The sequence below is a fragment of the Gymnogyps californianus genome, chromosome Z (assembly GCF_018139145.2).
Source record: "Gymnogyps californianus isolate 813 chromosome Z, ASM1813914v2, whole genome shotgun sequence".
Lineage (NCBI taxonomy): Eukaryota > Metazoa > Chordata > Aves > Accipitriformes > Cathartidae > Gymnogyps > Gymnogyps californianus.
The window spans coordinates 71308887-71323773 of record NC_059500.1 but is presented as its reverse complement, the minus strand read 5'-3'; the positions used below and the strand labels follow the sequence as shown (position 1 = coordinate 71323773).

At 44.2% G+C, this 14887-nt stretch overlaps 1 protein-coding gene across 1 annotated transcript; it reads right to left on the bottom strand.

Moving 5' to 3' along the window:
* Positions 1 to 4078: 4078 nt before the first annotated feature.
* On the bottom strand, positions 4079 to 8690 carry CAPSL (calcyphosine like). The gene is made up of 4 exons (XM_050913486.1): positions 8554 to 8690; positions 7526 to 7703; positions 6452 to 6661; positions 4079 to 4180 (listed from the first exon to the last, which is right to left on the bottom strand). Exons 1-4 carry the CDS (start codon positions 8688 to 8690, stop codon positions 4079 to 4081), a joined length of 627 nt encoding a protein of 208 aa, XP_050769443.1.
* Between the last annotated feature and the right edge of the window lie 6197 nt (positions 8691 to 14887).

Below are 14887 nucleotides of genomic sequence, written 5' to 3'. Positions count from 1 at the left end.
CAGCGTGGAGGACAGGAGCTGGGAGGCAAAAATAACCGAAGTCACTGGGGTCACTCCTTCTGCCAGCCAGTGACAGCAGAGGCCATGAGCCAGGCTCTGGGATGGCAAAGCTCTGCTCTGCCCAGGCGGTGGCAGAGGTCTGAGGCAGTACCGTGTAAAAGCTGATACATAAAGGCAAGTCGGCTTTTATACAGCAATGTGCACAGGTGGTTTCACCTGCAAAAACCTCAGCTGCTTCCATCTGCCTCTGCCAAGACAGCTTTGTGCCAGGAGACCAACAAAATGAATCGGATCACTGAATATACCTTGTGGTCTAATTTCAAGAATACATGCCAGTGAGTGGGGCTTGCATTAAAACTCAGTTACTTGAACGAGAAATTTATGCTACAGGAGAGAGCATGAGCCAAACAACAATTGTGGACCATATTAAGCCAAAAATTTCCCCTCCAGGACAAAACCAAGAAGCACAAAAAACACACAAGGGGCAAAACCAAACTGCAGTAAAGGATGCTGCAGGAGTGCTGCCTTTCCCCAGGGAACACACCAGAGGAAGAGGCTGTCCCCTGCCTCTCTGCCCCCATGCCTTGTGCTCTTTTGGGGTGGGGGAGTCACAGAGATGCTCTGATGGCTCAGACAGAGGTAGGTAGTGGGGGCAGAGCTTTAGGGGGGGTATAAAGGAGCCTTTTCCCTCTATGAGGGACCACAGGGCTCCATCAGCATTTTTGGAGCAAGCTCTGGTGCTGCCTGGTGGGGAGGGCAGAGCTCAGCCCTGACAAGGTGCTGTGCCACAGGGCAGGCTGGAGCTCAAGGTGCAGACGAGACCTTTGCTTCTGGTATTGGCCCACAGCCCTGCAGACTCAGATGTTCCTATGGTTTGTGCCATCCTGTTTAGCATCTGTTGCACAATCAGAAAGAAGAAATAGTGCTGTGAACATGAAGCACCAACCAAGATCTGACAATCTTGATGCTAGCACCAGATATGGTCGCGTGCATTGCCACCTATCTCCCAGTATCTGCCATGTGCGCTGCGCAACCACAGACTAGCAGGACAGCCTGCATCACCATCTATCTCCAGCATCTGCTGGGTCTGTAATCAGCACACAGCAGTCTGCAGCTGAACACAGGTGCTTGAGCTTCATTTTTGGCTCTCCCAGATGGCAGTGCAGTAATCCCAGCAGACAAGGCCAGTGAAGTGCTAAAGGGCAGCTCTGGGCATCTGCTGTTAGCCCTGATATTCCTTCATGTCTGGTTCAAATCCCTTTAACTTGCCTTTAACCTCTGCAAAGTGCTTCCACTGAATCTCAAGTGTGTGTGCCCAGTGTGTCACTACAGCTGCACGTCTCCTAGCAGAGATTTTCCTGCCTAGCTAGTTGATGCAATGCCTGTGTTTGTTCCATGAATTTGCACGCATATGAATCAAATGATATTTCTTACAGAACAGATTCCAATTTGTGTTCTACAGCATCTGATTACCAGTGAAAAATCACGTTACTCTTTCCCAGATTATTTATTTTTCCTGAAAGCTCTATACCTTTTCTGCAGTTACCAGTTTTTACTCAGATTGCTCGAGCAGCAACTATGTTCCCACAGAAGTGAAAGGAAACTTTGCCACTGACTTCGAAGGCATCTGAAACCAGCCCTTGGAATCATGCTCCGTACAAATTTTGAAATGACTACATTGTGAAAAATGTCCTCCTGATGCTGAGAAACATATCCAGTGAGCGATGAGGTCCACATGCAGGCAGACCCAAGGAGCCAGGAGCTGCTCTGAGGGCACCGGGGGTGCATCGGCTGCAGCTCTCACCTGCACGGTGGGTGCTGAGCCCTCCCACCAGGACGAGAGGGTTTGAGCTCTCCTGGCTCACATCCTTCAGGTCCCCACACAAAACCCCTCTAGTCAAGCTCTGTGCAGAAATCTCACCCTGGAGCACTGAGCTTTCCCCAGCCGTCACAGGCTCCGGCTAAGGCTCCCAGAGGCCAGTGACAAAGCTTCTGCTGGTTTTAAAAAAGCATAGTTGCTTCCAGTACCACTCCTTGCTTCTGAAAAGGTGTATTGCATTTGGGATTAAGTAAAATCGGAAAGTATTAGCACTGAAAAGACAAACTGGTTGCAGTTATTCAGATTAAAACTGCCACTGCACTTGATTAAATGTCAGCACAACAGATCGCTGTGGGGTCTGAAGACATGAGATAGCGTGTCAGAAGGAAACGTTTTTTTCATTTTGTGATTCCCACAGTCCATTCACATTACTTTCTTTTTATTAGAAACATAGAAGATAACATGACACCCTGTTGTGGAGCCAATTAATAAATGAGAAATAAATGGATCCTACTCAAGCTGCCAGGACATGTACAGCCTCTATTTGATAGTAAGTTTGTTTTTCATGTAAGGTATGTTGGTGCTTCAGTAGCATCACAGTAAGTAAAGGCTCCTCTTATGATCGATGGCAATCATAAAGAGACTCTTTCCACCAGTTTCCAGTGTCAGCCAGTATGCAAGTTTCTGGAGGCTTACAGATCAAAGAAAATAATTGAGTTTGCACAGCCTTTACTACGGAATTGCAAGCAGCTATTGCTCGTACTGAGATCATGGCTGGACAAAACAAAAGCAAAATTTGCACAGGACCAGAGCAGCAAGCACTCAGGACTTCAGTGTTTGAACTGTTAGCAGCCCAGGCTAAGTAAGAGCTGAGACTTCATCAGTCAAGCTCTTTTGAAAGTCCAGTCTATAAGCTTATACTGCTTTTAGCTGGCTGCCAGCCTGAAATGGAGCAAATGCTGCCATACACAAGCCATTTAATCTTTGCTACAGCAGCAGCATCTCAGTCTGGGAGAGCAGCACAATGATGCAAGAGAAGCAGAAAAAAGAAGACAAAAGGAAAAGGAATCAAGGAGGGAATAAGTAGACAGCACACCCTCCCCCTTCTTCTTTCTTTTTTTTTTTTTTTTTTTTACAGTTTCCTTTGTGCACATTTCCCCACTGTCTGTATGGGGAAAGGACAGAAGATCTCAGAACTGAAACAGGCTCATTGGTGTGACCAGGAGGGCAGGTCCCCATCCTTTTTTCAGCATCAGAAACAGAAGATGACAAGACAAGAAAGTTACAAGTTCTTGAGTTCCCAGAAAGTTCCCTGAAGCCATAGCTTGGTCATAAACCAAGCTATTTTGTATAAATACAAAAAGTAGTAAGCAACTTTCAGTGTAGGTGTGTACAGACAACAACTACCAGACCAGTAAATGTTCCAGGAACAGTGAGAAGAAAATACTGTAACACACATAAGCCCTTTAAAGAAAAACATTAGTAAGATGATCTCACAGTACAAAGAGAAAGAAATCAAAGAGGGAAAAGAAGCTACAAGCAGGCCCACGGAGGTTTGAAACAAGGTATGCACAGGAAAGATGCCTGCATGCCAAGTTGTAAGCCGGGGAGAAAACAGGGCTTTAAAGAGCATTTTGCATTTATTCTGGTCCGTGTCTTCTCTTCTTGATTTGTTTCTCCCTCCAGCCTCCTGGCACTGGGAACTCACTTGTTCCCAGCAGTGAGCTGAGCAGTTGCTCCATCCCACAAGTGAGACCCAAGAAGCCAAGAGATGCTGCAGTGCTACAGGCGAGAGGGCTACGTGACCCTCCTGGCACAGGCTTCCTCATGTTTGTAAGAGTCTGCCCCAGACCACCACCCTTCCAGAATATTTCAGTTTCCTCCTCTTGCATCCTCTGTCGAACACAGCTGCATCTAACGCTGGAGGAGGGGATACGTTCAGGAGCCACAGGCACCTACTGCAGATGTTTGAGAAGAAAGGAGCAGCTCGTCTCAGAAAAGACAAGACATGTCAAGGATGCAGGGAGAAAAGGGAGAGATCTGCGGAGTGGCTGGATGCCAGCTACGCTCTCTGATTATGCTCCGATCCCCTGAGGCTGAGCCTACCAAAGCATCTGGGAATTATTTCTGCAGATTGACTGTAATTGGCACAGTTACTGGAAGCTGTTATTATGGAAAATGAGTGTGTTGTTGTGCATACACTTAATCATGGGAACCTGCAAAAGGTGGAAGTAAAGTCTTGCTCCTTTAATCATACGATCAGAGTTTCCAAGCATTCTTCATCATGATGATAAAATAGACATCTGTGTCTATTGAAGCGCTGACTCCTGCATAGTAGTTCATGAATTCTTCTGTTGTGACCTGAGACAGAAGGATTTAAAATAGGAAAATGAACCTTTATTTTTTTGATGCTATGATAAGTCAAAACCACACATTGAGAAGAACTCTAAATGAAACTTAACATCTGCTGTTTCATGTTGTTGCTAGTGAAAAGGAATCCAACAGGAAGTATGAAGACACTGAAAATTCACGTAAGTTCACTTCTTTGCTAGAAATAAGAGCTCTTGTCCTCCAGGAACACTTGGATGGAAATGAAACATGCAGAGTTAAACTAACCTTACCAGGAATTGAAGTTAAAATCAGTGCTTCCCAAGAAGACAAATGTTTTAATGCATTTTTTCCCAGGGATGCTATAATCTGATTCTTTGCATTATTATTAATAAAAGTGGATGGGGTTTTTGGTGCAACCCAGAAACAGCTAGGAGCTTTATATTCATTCACTAGAGAGAAAATATCATTGCTCTAAACAGGTCTCACTTAAAAAAGCAAACATTCTTTGAAATATCTAAGAGTTCTGAGTATCTTTCATGGGTATTTTGAGGTTGAATCGGTTTTCAAATGACCATTAAAAAAAAAAAAAATCAGATTAGTGGATACAAACAGTACATGTTTTTTGTGATGCCCTAACTCTTGAACCGTATAAGTCATTTTTTGAATAAACTTCACATAGAAAAATATTTGCTCCTACTGCACTGTGCATTTGAGAGCTAAGTAAAACGTGACAATGGGGGGACGTGAACCCTGTAGCCTGTCCTACCATCAGGAAGAGAGTACAAACTTCGCTGACCCTGCCTATTTCAGAGGCATCTGGCAAGATCACAGTGAAGAGGACCTTTCTAGCAGATGCTCAGCCTTGAGGCATTTCTGCTATAAACATTTTAGGCCTTCAGCTCATACCAGTGTCATTAATGACCTCTGATTCAGGCACAGGAAAGTCACAGTCAGTTCTCAGAAGAAACTGCAATCAGGTGGGCTAACGTCAGGATTGCTGAACAAGAGGTGGGTGCTCAGAGTAACTTTTCTATAAGCTCAAACACTGCAGCGTTTATGAGGTACAAGGCACTGAACTTGCCAAGGATCATTTTGGGGGCTCATTTAATGTGTTCGTGTATGACCTCAGTACAAAAAGCAGGAAGATTTTGCTTGAGGTTTGCTAGAGGTCACCACTGCTGCAAAGAAGGAAGGGGACAACTCACGCAACTGGTACCTCTGAGGGTGACACAACAGAAAAAGGGATGAAATTCAGCTCTACCAAGTGCAAAGTCATGCCCAAGGGAAATAAAAACCATCACCTCCCTACAAACTGAGAGCCTGCCTGTTGGAAACAAAGCAAGTGGAGGATTTGGGTGTAGTAGCCAGCCATTAGACAGGTAGGAGTCACCAGTGTAGTACAGCCATGAAAACCCAGGTGCAACCTCAGAAGTGCGAAGCATTAAAGACATTCCACAAAGTGCTGATGAAACCTTATCTAGTTCGTTATTATTAACAGCTTAGACTGAGAATATCACCATGTGAACAGCAGAGATCCACAATTGCTCCGAGTTGGTCAGACATGTGTAAGTTCAGACCAAAGAAGTTTGCAGACACATAATGAGGGGAAACAAAGCATGCTTGGCTTGGAGACGGTTACAAAGCGGATGCATAACAAGTCCATCACAGAAGGTGCCCAGGCTTTGCACCTGCACCAGAGAGTCGAGGCGGAGGGCAGGAAGAGCTCCCAGCCCTGCCCCAGCTAGTGGCTCCTCAGGGCACATGGCTGGTGGTACCCCCACCCTCCCTCCAGCTCCCTGTGGATAAATCTATCTCTATTATGGACTGATTTCCAAGTCAAGTGTCTCAGTAATTACACACACTGGAGAAGTGCTAACTGTAAAGTATTTCATGTATTAGGAAACCTGCTTTTGAACTGGATCCTGGTATTTATTCTCCTAAGAAGTGAAAAATCCTCCAATTTATGTGGATCTTGAAAAACAGCAATCGTGTGGGTTAGTCTGAAGATATACTTAGAGTATACTATGAAACCTATGAAAGTAGGGCATTAAGGCTACAAGCCTGTAAATGCAATCTCACGTCTACCCTTGCACCTCCTGGAGAGCCCCTTTGCCTCCGAACGCGTAAGCAAGCTGTACCAACAGTCCTACGCAGAGGTTATGCACCCGGTTTACTGTCCCCCATAAACGTGACACAAATGCATGTTTGGTACTGCAATCACTCTCACATTTAATAATTTAAGTAAGTCAAATGCTGAGTCAGATGGTGATTTCATGGCTTGACATTAGGTGTTTCACTTACCTTCCCATCTTTGTCATAGGGTGAATCAAAATTATCCAGAAAGGCCCTAAAAACTTGATCTTCTGTCCAGTCTCCATTTTGGTATTTGGGATGATGCTTTGCATTATACACCCCCCGTAAGTCTTCAATTGTTATGACACCATCTCCAGTCTTATCTAACTTCCTAAATGCCTGCATGATGATCTCTTTTCTTGCATTTGACATGGGAGGCTGTAAAGAAATATTAACAGAATCATTTTATTTCTGCCAACTACTTGTCCAGTTCCAAATTCAAGTAACTGCTGTTGTTAATAGTAAACTTATTTCAAGGCACTTGGGACAACAAACTGCTGACAGTCTAAACTGTCCATAAGCTAGGAAGGGCAATATATCACCAAAAAAGCAGTGTGATCAAGACTACTCAGTGTCTATCAATACGATAGTAAATGGACAATAAGAGAGAAAATGCTACCTAGAACACTTTTCTATTCTACCCATTTTAAATATTTCTAACAAGAAATTCCTAATCACTCTAAGCACTAATTATTTTCTTTCTTAGTTGTTTAGACTTCAGCAGAGCAAAGAGGCTCCAACCAAAATCAGTCACACTGTGGTTGATTAGAGAAAGCCACCACTGGATCAGTTCATGTTATAAGCACATGCATCATAAAATGACAGACAAAGAAGTAAAATTAATGGGCTGAACCACATAGGTACCTGGGCTGCAATATAGGAATTTAGGTACCTAAATCAAGGCAGTAATTCATAAAAAAAAAATCACAGCTATTTATTTGCAACTATTCTATTCTATTCTATTTGCGAGGATCCTTACACCTTGCCAGTAAATTGCAGAGATGTGTTGGCTTCCGAGCTCTCTCATCCACAGAGGTGTTGTTTAGGGTGATTTTCTCCTTTAGCATATTTAGAAGGAAATACAATATTTTAACATCTCAAGAGTTACTGACTTTTTAAATAGAGCTGTAGACTTTGCTAATTACTAAGGTGAACAGAAGTGCTGTGTTTCTTATGCAGCTAATGATGAATCAAGGCTTTTTCTCCATTTAATGCAGTAATAACTTAAATTCCCAGACTTACTCTCAGTGTAACAAGAAATTCATCAAAATCAATTGTTCCACTGCCATCTTTATCAAATATCCGGAAAATCTCTTGTGCTTCTTCCTTATCTATCATCACAGCATAATCATTTAATCCTTTCACAAACTCCTTGAAATCAAGGGTCCTGCTCTTGTCATCATCCATAATCCGGAATACTCTGTGGAAAATGTGCAATTTGAGGAGAATGCATAGGAAAACTTAGAGCATGCTGCAGCGGTTTAGCGCAGTGACGGAGCACAGGGACACCGTACTGAGATAATATTTCCCCCTTGTACAGTCTTCTGAGAAAAAAAACCAAAAGGGGGGGGGAACAACAAAAAACCCCCACACTTATTGACAGCAGAGATGACTTGCTTAGAGTGGGTGCCTGAGTATTACACAGCTGAACCTAAATAAGGTGAAGGCTGCCTTAACTGAGGGAGTCTTCCTATTCATTATACATTGAGCTGTCTAAAAGCTCATTGGGCATGTCGATGAAGTTCCAGCTGGTCACCTAGGATCCTTCTGTGGTTTACGGGGCCTGGGAGGGGTTTCAGGGTGTGATGCAGCTCACCGTTCCTAGGGGTGGGGTGACCCACACTCTCAGGGTGACTGCAGAAGGAGTCTAGACACCTCCCATAAACTAGACAGCTAATAGACCATTGCACACAAGGGAATCACACCCCAAAGGAAAGGAAGCACAAAATCCCCAACATTGAGAAACTGAAGTTAATTATAGAAAATACCAAAGGGAGAGATAGGTTTTATGTTCCCCTTCTCTCCCTGGCAGGAGTTGTTCTGGGTCTCAGGTAAGCACCTTCCTCTGATGGATTCACGGTCCTCGGTCCTTCAACAGGCGAGCAGGTCAGTCCTGTCTCCCAAAACACAGGAGCCGCAAGCTCAGGCTCTGTGGGTTGTGGCATTTGCATTGGAATCAGGAAACTCAAGTTTTGGTCCCTGCTTAGCCCATGAGGCTCTTGCAGCTAAAACTATTAGGCTAAACAATGGATTTGACTTCTCAGACTCACCTGCCAAGTCCTTTGATGCCTGCAGATCCCCTTGCTAAACACTGCAGGCGAAGTCTTTCTACGGGGTCCGTGGTTTTGGACAGGTTTCTTTTGGCCTGGATTGCCATCTCTCGGTCATGCCTTGCTGTGCCCGGCATCTGGAAGACCAAAGCACTCATACGGCATGGATTCACATACACAAGGAAGAGTGCTGAAACCTGCTTTAGTATACAGAGCATCCCAAATCCCTCACTTGCAAGGTGCTGGCAGCTCTCTCATGAGGACTCGCTTTGATCCTCTATTTCCTTTTCCTTATGTCCTTCTATCAGAAAGGGGAAATTGCCAATATGGGCCACCAACCCTGAAGGAGAGCTCAGCCAACCACCCTAAGATTAACTCAGATGCAAATATGAAAGTGTGGGTAAGAATTTGCTGCCTACAGTGTACGAGCACAGCGAAAACTGGTGGACGCAGCCAGGAGAGCACTGCTGCCTCCACATCCCCAGCAGCCCTGCTGAGCCTCCTCAGCCTGGCCAGGTTTGCGGTTAGCATTTGCCCACAGGTAGAGCTATGACAGCAAAAATTGTCCTGGATGAGGACCTTTTCCTTATGTTTACTTTTGTTCCACTGTAGTCCTAATTCTCCAGAGCAGGGCTTTCTCCCATTGCACGTCTGAGCAACAGCAATCACCCCGAGACCTGACCTCGCCTACAGATGACACCTTGTGCTATTTTAACACAACTGCAGAACAAATTAATACCTTAAACTCGCACAGCACTTAGCACCCCAGGACTTCAGGACTCTGTCAATAGTCACGTAAGGTTTCCAGCTTCCCTCAGAGGAAGACAATGGAATAAAAAATGGGAAAACCAGCCTGTGGACTTGCAGCACTGTAACAGCACCACCAAAGGCAGCACGCCCAGGCTGGCAGAGGGTCTCTCCTTCTCCCACAGGGATTATTTGTGCCTAGTGCCAAGAGCACCAGGGCTGCCCATGCCATACTGACATTTTAGGGACATGTTGAATCCTGGTCCCCGGGCACATGCTCAGGGCCATGACGGCTGCTCCCTAGCCTGGCTGCTGGGACTGCAGATCACGAAGGCTCCCAAAATGTTTTCAGCCTTTAAAGCATCACAGGACCAGAGCACGAAAGAGTCACAGAAGGGCTGGGCTGAGTTACAGCAGAGCTCTTGACTCAGAGGACACTTGGTGCTTTGCTGAGGGTGCTGTGGGATGGGGAGTTGAAGAAGATGGGCGGCCCTGTGAGGCATCGTCAGTGCACGTTGCACTTCCAATCTTGTTGTCGTTGCACATGCAGAATTGTGAATTGAAACAGTCAGAGAAAACTTCTGTGACACATGGAATTAAACTGTTTCATCTTAACTACTCCACTCCATCTACAGAGCATCGGCTATGGCAGCCGGTAATGTCATGTGTGCTGACTTTTGCAACCCCTTCAGATGACGCCACCTGGGCTTGGAAAAACAGAAAAATAAAATGTTTCTGTTCCCCCAAAACGGTTTCAGTACTAGCTTATTGTAGAAGTCTAGTGTGGTAGAAAAGAGACCATTTTGGCTTTTGCTTCAGCCGGCATGAGCAAAATTCTTCTGGGAACTCATTAATGAGTGACCGGAAAGACCTTACAGCTATGTGAGATCAGCAGTCAAAAATGTTTTCTGCAAACAATGACCTGTCCTTAAGGGGAGATGTTTAGCTGGCAAGAATATAAAATACAGTGAGGTTACATAAACACAGTGCAAACGATATATTATATAATTATGTACTGTAGCTTGTATATATATAATGCCTATGCATCTATATACGGAGTGCATAAGACATGCATAGCACTGTGCAATATGCCTCTATACTATGTTATGTATTTATATAGATCTATAAATACTGAGATCTATGATGACATAATTTGTTTCCACTGCATGCTGCAAAAATCTACACAAACACACACCATGCCGAGAGGGTAGTAGCTCTTTGCCTTGGGTTCAGTGGAGGCATTTCCAGTGCACTGCAATGCACATCAAATAATCATTGCAGCGAGATTCATTAATTGAGGCTAGGGAGGGATCATCTGATATGATATCTGTTATGATCTCCTGTACCTCAATAAAAGCCACTGAAACTGGCCAGTCCTCAGTTATCTCTGCAGTAAGCACAAAGTTTGCTTCTACACCTACAAGCATTTCTAGCTGAGAACTCACCAACTCCAGGCTAAGTTGTTTCAGTATTGAATCATTTTCTTTTTAAAATATGTTCTTTGTTTATAGTCTGAATTTCCCCCATCATTAGATGCTGTTTTACTTTCTTTTACTAGATTAAAGAGCTACCTATTAAAAATTTTTCCAGATGCAAACACTTGAAGGTCCCTTTTAAACCCTCTTTGGCTAAGTAATGAGACAGAGCTTAGGACTCTTACTACAAAATGAGTTTGCAGATATTAGATAATTCTTCTGCTGTTCCTGAACTTTTCCAGTTTTTTCCAGTGTTCCTTTTGAAGTGGGACAGAGCACTCTAATAATGTCACTAATGCCATACGCAGAGATATTCCTATTTTTTTCCCCATTTATCATGGTTAAAAACACTAATAGTAAATATTTCTGCTGCTCTTTGCAAATCTCCATTCTGTGTAATGCTCAATAACAAAATTACCAACACCATGTTATTATATAGAACTCAGCAATTAAAGTCTGTTTGTAAAGTGATTGCACTTACACATTGCACTAAAGCCTCTTAAACATGACCTGGCTTCCTGTATCACACAGCAGTATGTGTTTGAGAATCCTTTCTATACATTCAGTAAATACAGAAAACCAGTTAAATATAAACCCTACTACATGCAAGCCTGGTCCATAGTAACACGTCTGCTACTTCCCTATTTCTGTCGGCTGCTGGTTTAAGCTAGTGATAAACCCTTCCTAGGCTGTTAAAAGACTATACTGCATTGTAAGAAAACAGATTCTGAATCAGAGCAAGGGTGGAGGAATCACAGCAATTCACATGCTCATCTCCTTTCATTTTGCTTTTGCCCCTTTTTGGATAATGTGAAGTATTAAAGATACAGTCAAGATTTGCTGAGTATAACAGTTCTCTGTATAACTTACAAATGTGTTATGTATTAATAACCATTAATAAAACAAGAAAAGGTCATAACCATAATTTTGCATGTTTTTAATTCTTATATCTCTTCCATGATCATCAGATGCCCATGGTGAAATGAAAAAGGGGCTGATTAATTTAAATCTGAATGCTAGAGAGTTTTTTTTGCATAACAGCCTGGGCTATGAGCAATTACAATACCCCACGTTCTCAGCATTGTTTGTTTCTACGGGCAATGTTGTGTTGTGCAGGCTGAACAGAAATTATTGCATTTCTTCTTAACAAATACAAACCCTGAAATTTGGGGTTGAGTTTTTCCAGAAGAACCTTAGGCTGTTCAGCAACCAGATCCCTTTACATCCCTCTAAGTCTGAGGCTTAAACCTGGAAAGAGTCAGATTTAATCTAAGCTCACCACCATTCGTCTATATATTCTCCTTCAGCTGAGCCCAAGAGTCTCCTGTGAAAATCCTGAAAAGCACCCCTGTGTGGCAGGCAGAAACCCATACTAGCCTGTTATCACAGGCTCCTGAAAGCCCCTGTCCCGGCCAAACGCACGAGTCGCACACCACCCCTGAGCAGAAGATCTCAGAGTCTGGGAATAGATTAAGTGGCCTAAACCAATTGCATACATTTGGTTTATTCCTAATAATTTCATTAAATTATTAAGAGCATGAAAACTGTGTGAGTATTTGGCAACCATCTAAACACCTTCTTAAAAATCTGGCTTCCCAGCCCCACTGACCCCTCTGTAGCAGCCTCCCCTCTGCCTCTCCACCATCCCCAGCATCATCCGGCTCCCATTTTGGCAGGTGGGGCATTACTGCTTTTGCCATTTTGCATACATATATATGTATTTTGCAAAATATATATATAAGGATATATGTATATTAAAAAAACCCTACTCTTGGCTGAACCACAAGCTCGACTGATTGGAGAAGCTCACTGTAAGCTAGCAAACAAGAGAGAAAATCCTTTACCTGCAATGCTATCCTGCACCCAGGGTTTCCACCCAGGACTTGGGAGGTGTCGGGGGGCTGGGACGGCGTCGTGCCCCACCTGCCTCCCCGCTCCCAGCCTCTCACCGGGCTCAGGCGGCAAGTGGAGGGGATGCAGGGCCTCGGGCTCACTGCAGAGCTTCCTTGTCCATCCCGTTTTACTTGTTTACACACCCGGCTGCCTTGGCCCCCCCCTTTCTTGGGAGGCCTGAAGTTTACCAGCCGGTCTCCAAGGTGACACTGGTGGCTGCGGCTGGCCCAACCTGCAATTACACTGCTTCCCTGGGCGATTGTGCTGCGGGGTTGCAAGAGTCCTTTTATTTAGCGTCTTTTTAAATCGATGCCTTCCTTCTCCTCCCTGCCCACACGGGCCGGGCAGGGGGAGAGTGGGAGACCCCTCCTGCTGCCCCTCACCAAGATGCTGGGGTATGCCTGAGGGAGGGTGCAGCATCACTGTGGCAGCGTTGGGTATGGCTATGTTTCGATAACACATTTCTCTGCTCCATAGTTGATAGGGCTGAAAAAACTTGCTGGTTCAGTCCTTTACTCAAAACACAGTAGGAGAAAATAAGTAAAAGGCTGTCGATCGTGTTTCACAAAACACAAGTTGCCAGTGTAGCTTTTTTCCTGCTGATTAATTGCCATTTTGAAGACCCGCTGGTGGTGAGAACCTCTGGGGAAACGCTGAGATTGTGTTCATTTGCAGCAAGAAGAAAACTGAAAAGGTTAAACACCCAGATGATGAGGAAAAATTGCTCTCTGCCTAGACACAGCTATTAACAACTCTGTCTGCAGAAGGTCACAAACATTATCAGTGACATAGTGTAACACTTGGAGAAGGAATTGGTGTATTGATAGACTCTTTAGGGGTAAAAAATAGCCTGTGTTACGCTCCCTGGCCCTCTCCAGCAGCAGCAAGCTGAACACACAGGATCAGGGCTGATGGCAACACCAGCTGGTGCAAGTCAGCACAAGAGAGCATGGGAAATGGAGAGAGAGCCTGGTTCTGCCCATGGATAAAACACTGAGCAAGAATGAATAAGTGCATTGTTTCCTGACAAGAGCAGAAAATTATTTTAGGCAATTACTAGAGTAATAACATTTGCATCCTGGCGGGCTGCTTATCTTTCATCGACAGATACTTCCTGGTACCAAACCGTAGCTTGTGCAAGACTTTGTATATGCTTTATATCTCTCATCTGGCAACTGATTGTACATTAATGCACAAGCAGGAAACAATGCTTATTTAATCATTCAGTGATTCAGAAATATTGATTTTGTGACAATGTAACATCCCCCCGCCTGCTATCTTTGTTTTGTGAATTGATCTCCAGAGGCCGCCTGGGAATACAGAAGAGATAAGGGGCTCCAAATATGATCTGGGCTGCCAGCGCAGGAGGAGCTGCCCCCACCGTCTGCCAGCACACGCTGCGAAGGCAAAACAGAGACACCGAGACTGGAGAAATAATTTTCACTGAACACCAACTTGGTCCTTGCAATTCAGCATCCCACCTGACTAAAGCAATTCTTCAGATGCAGAATTTGCATTGACTTTCAGAGGGGTGCATGTAGATTGGAACAGCAAGGACGGGCTCTTGAAAGCAGAAGAATAAGTTAATTTAACATCTGGATACTCAGCTGCCTTCTGCTGCCTTTCCTGCCCTCTGCCAGTGAGCCCAGGGATACACACACACATGGATGGTCAGTCTACCTTCCACATGCTCCTCTGAAAACTGGACTGTGCCATGTCTGAGCTGGTTAATGAGTTACGAATCTGAACAATTATTAATGTGCTTTCAGGTGTCTCAGATGGCATCAGGCTGTGATTAAGTTTAGTTGATTGTACCTGCTCTGTTACTGTGCACAAAGCTATAAGCAGAGCTCAGTGAATCCAGAATTTATCATAGAAGAGACAGAGATTTCATCAGAGCTCTGGAATTTTTCCTCCTCATTTTCTAACTAGGTCTGAATACATACTTGTTTGATTTTTGGTTTTGTTCAGTTTGAACAGCCTGAACTGTCTGTTCAGTTTGTGGTTCAGCACTGGACTGAATCTACCAAGAAAAAAATCTGTAAAATCTAACATGATCTATACACTCATGACAGAGATTGAGATCTTGTCAATTTACGTTTCCAAAAATTCAGATTTCTCATTGAATTTAGGCAGGAGGGAAGGTATAAGAAATGCCTTATAAGCATTATACGAAGTGTCTCAAAGAAAACAGAGAAGCGACTGGGTATTTTGCCACA

Excerpts from the sequence above, each read along its gene's own strand:
- CAPSL (XM_050913486.1), bottom strand. The coding sequence starts at position 8,690 with ATGCCGGGCACAGCAAGGCATGACCGAGAGATGGCAATCCAGGCCAAA. Across the intron at positions 6,662-7,525 it reads AATTTCTTGTTACACTGAGA|CCTCCCATGTCAAATGCAAG; the intron begins GTAAGTCTGGGA and ends ATTTCTTTACAG. Across the intron at positions 4,181-6,451 it reads CCTATGACAAAGATGGGAAG|GTCACAACAGAAGAATTCAT; the intron begins GTAAGTGAAACA and ends CTTCTGTCTCAG.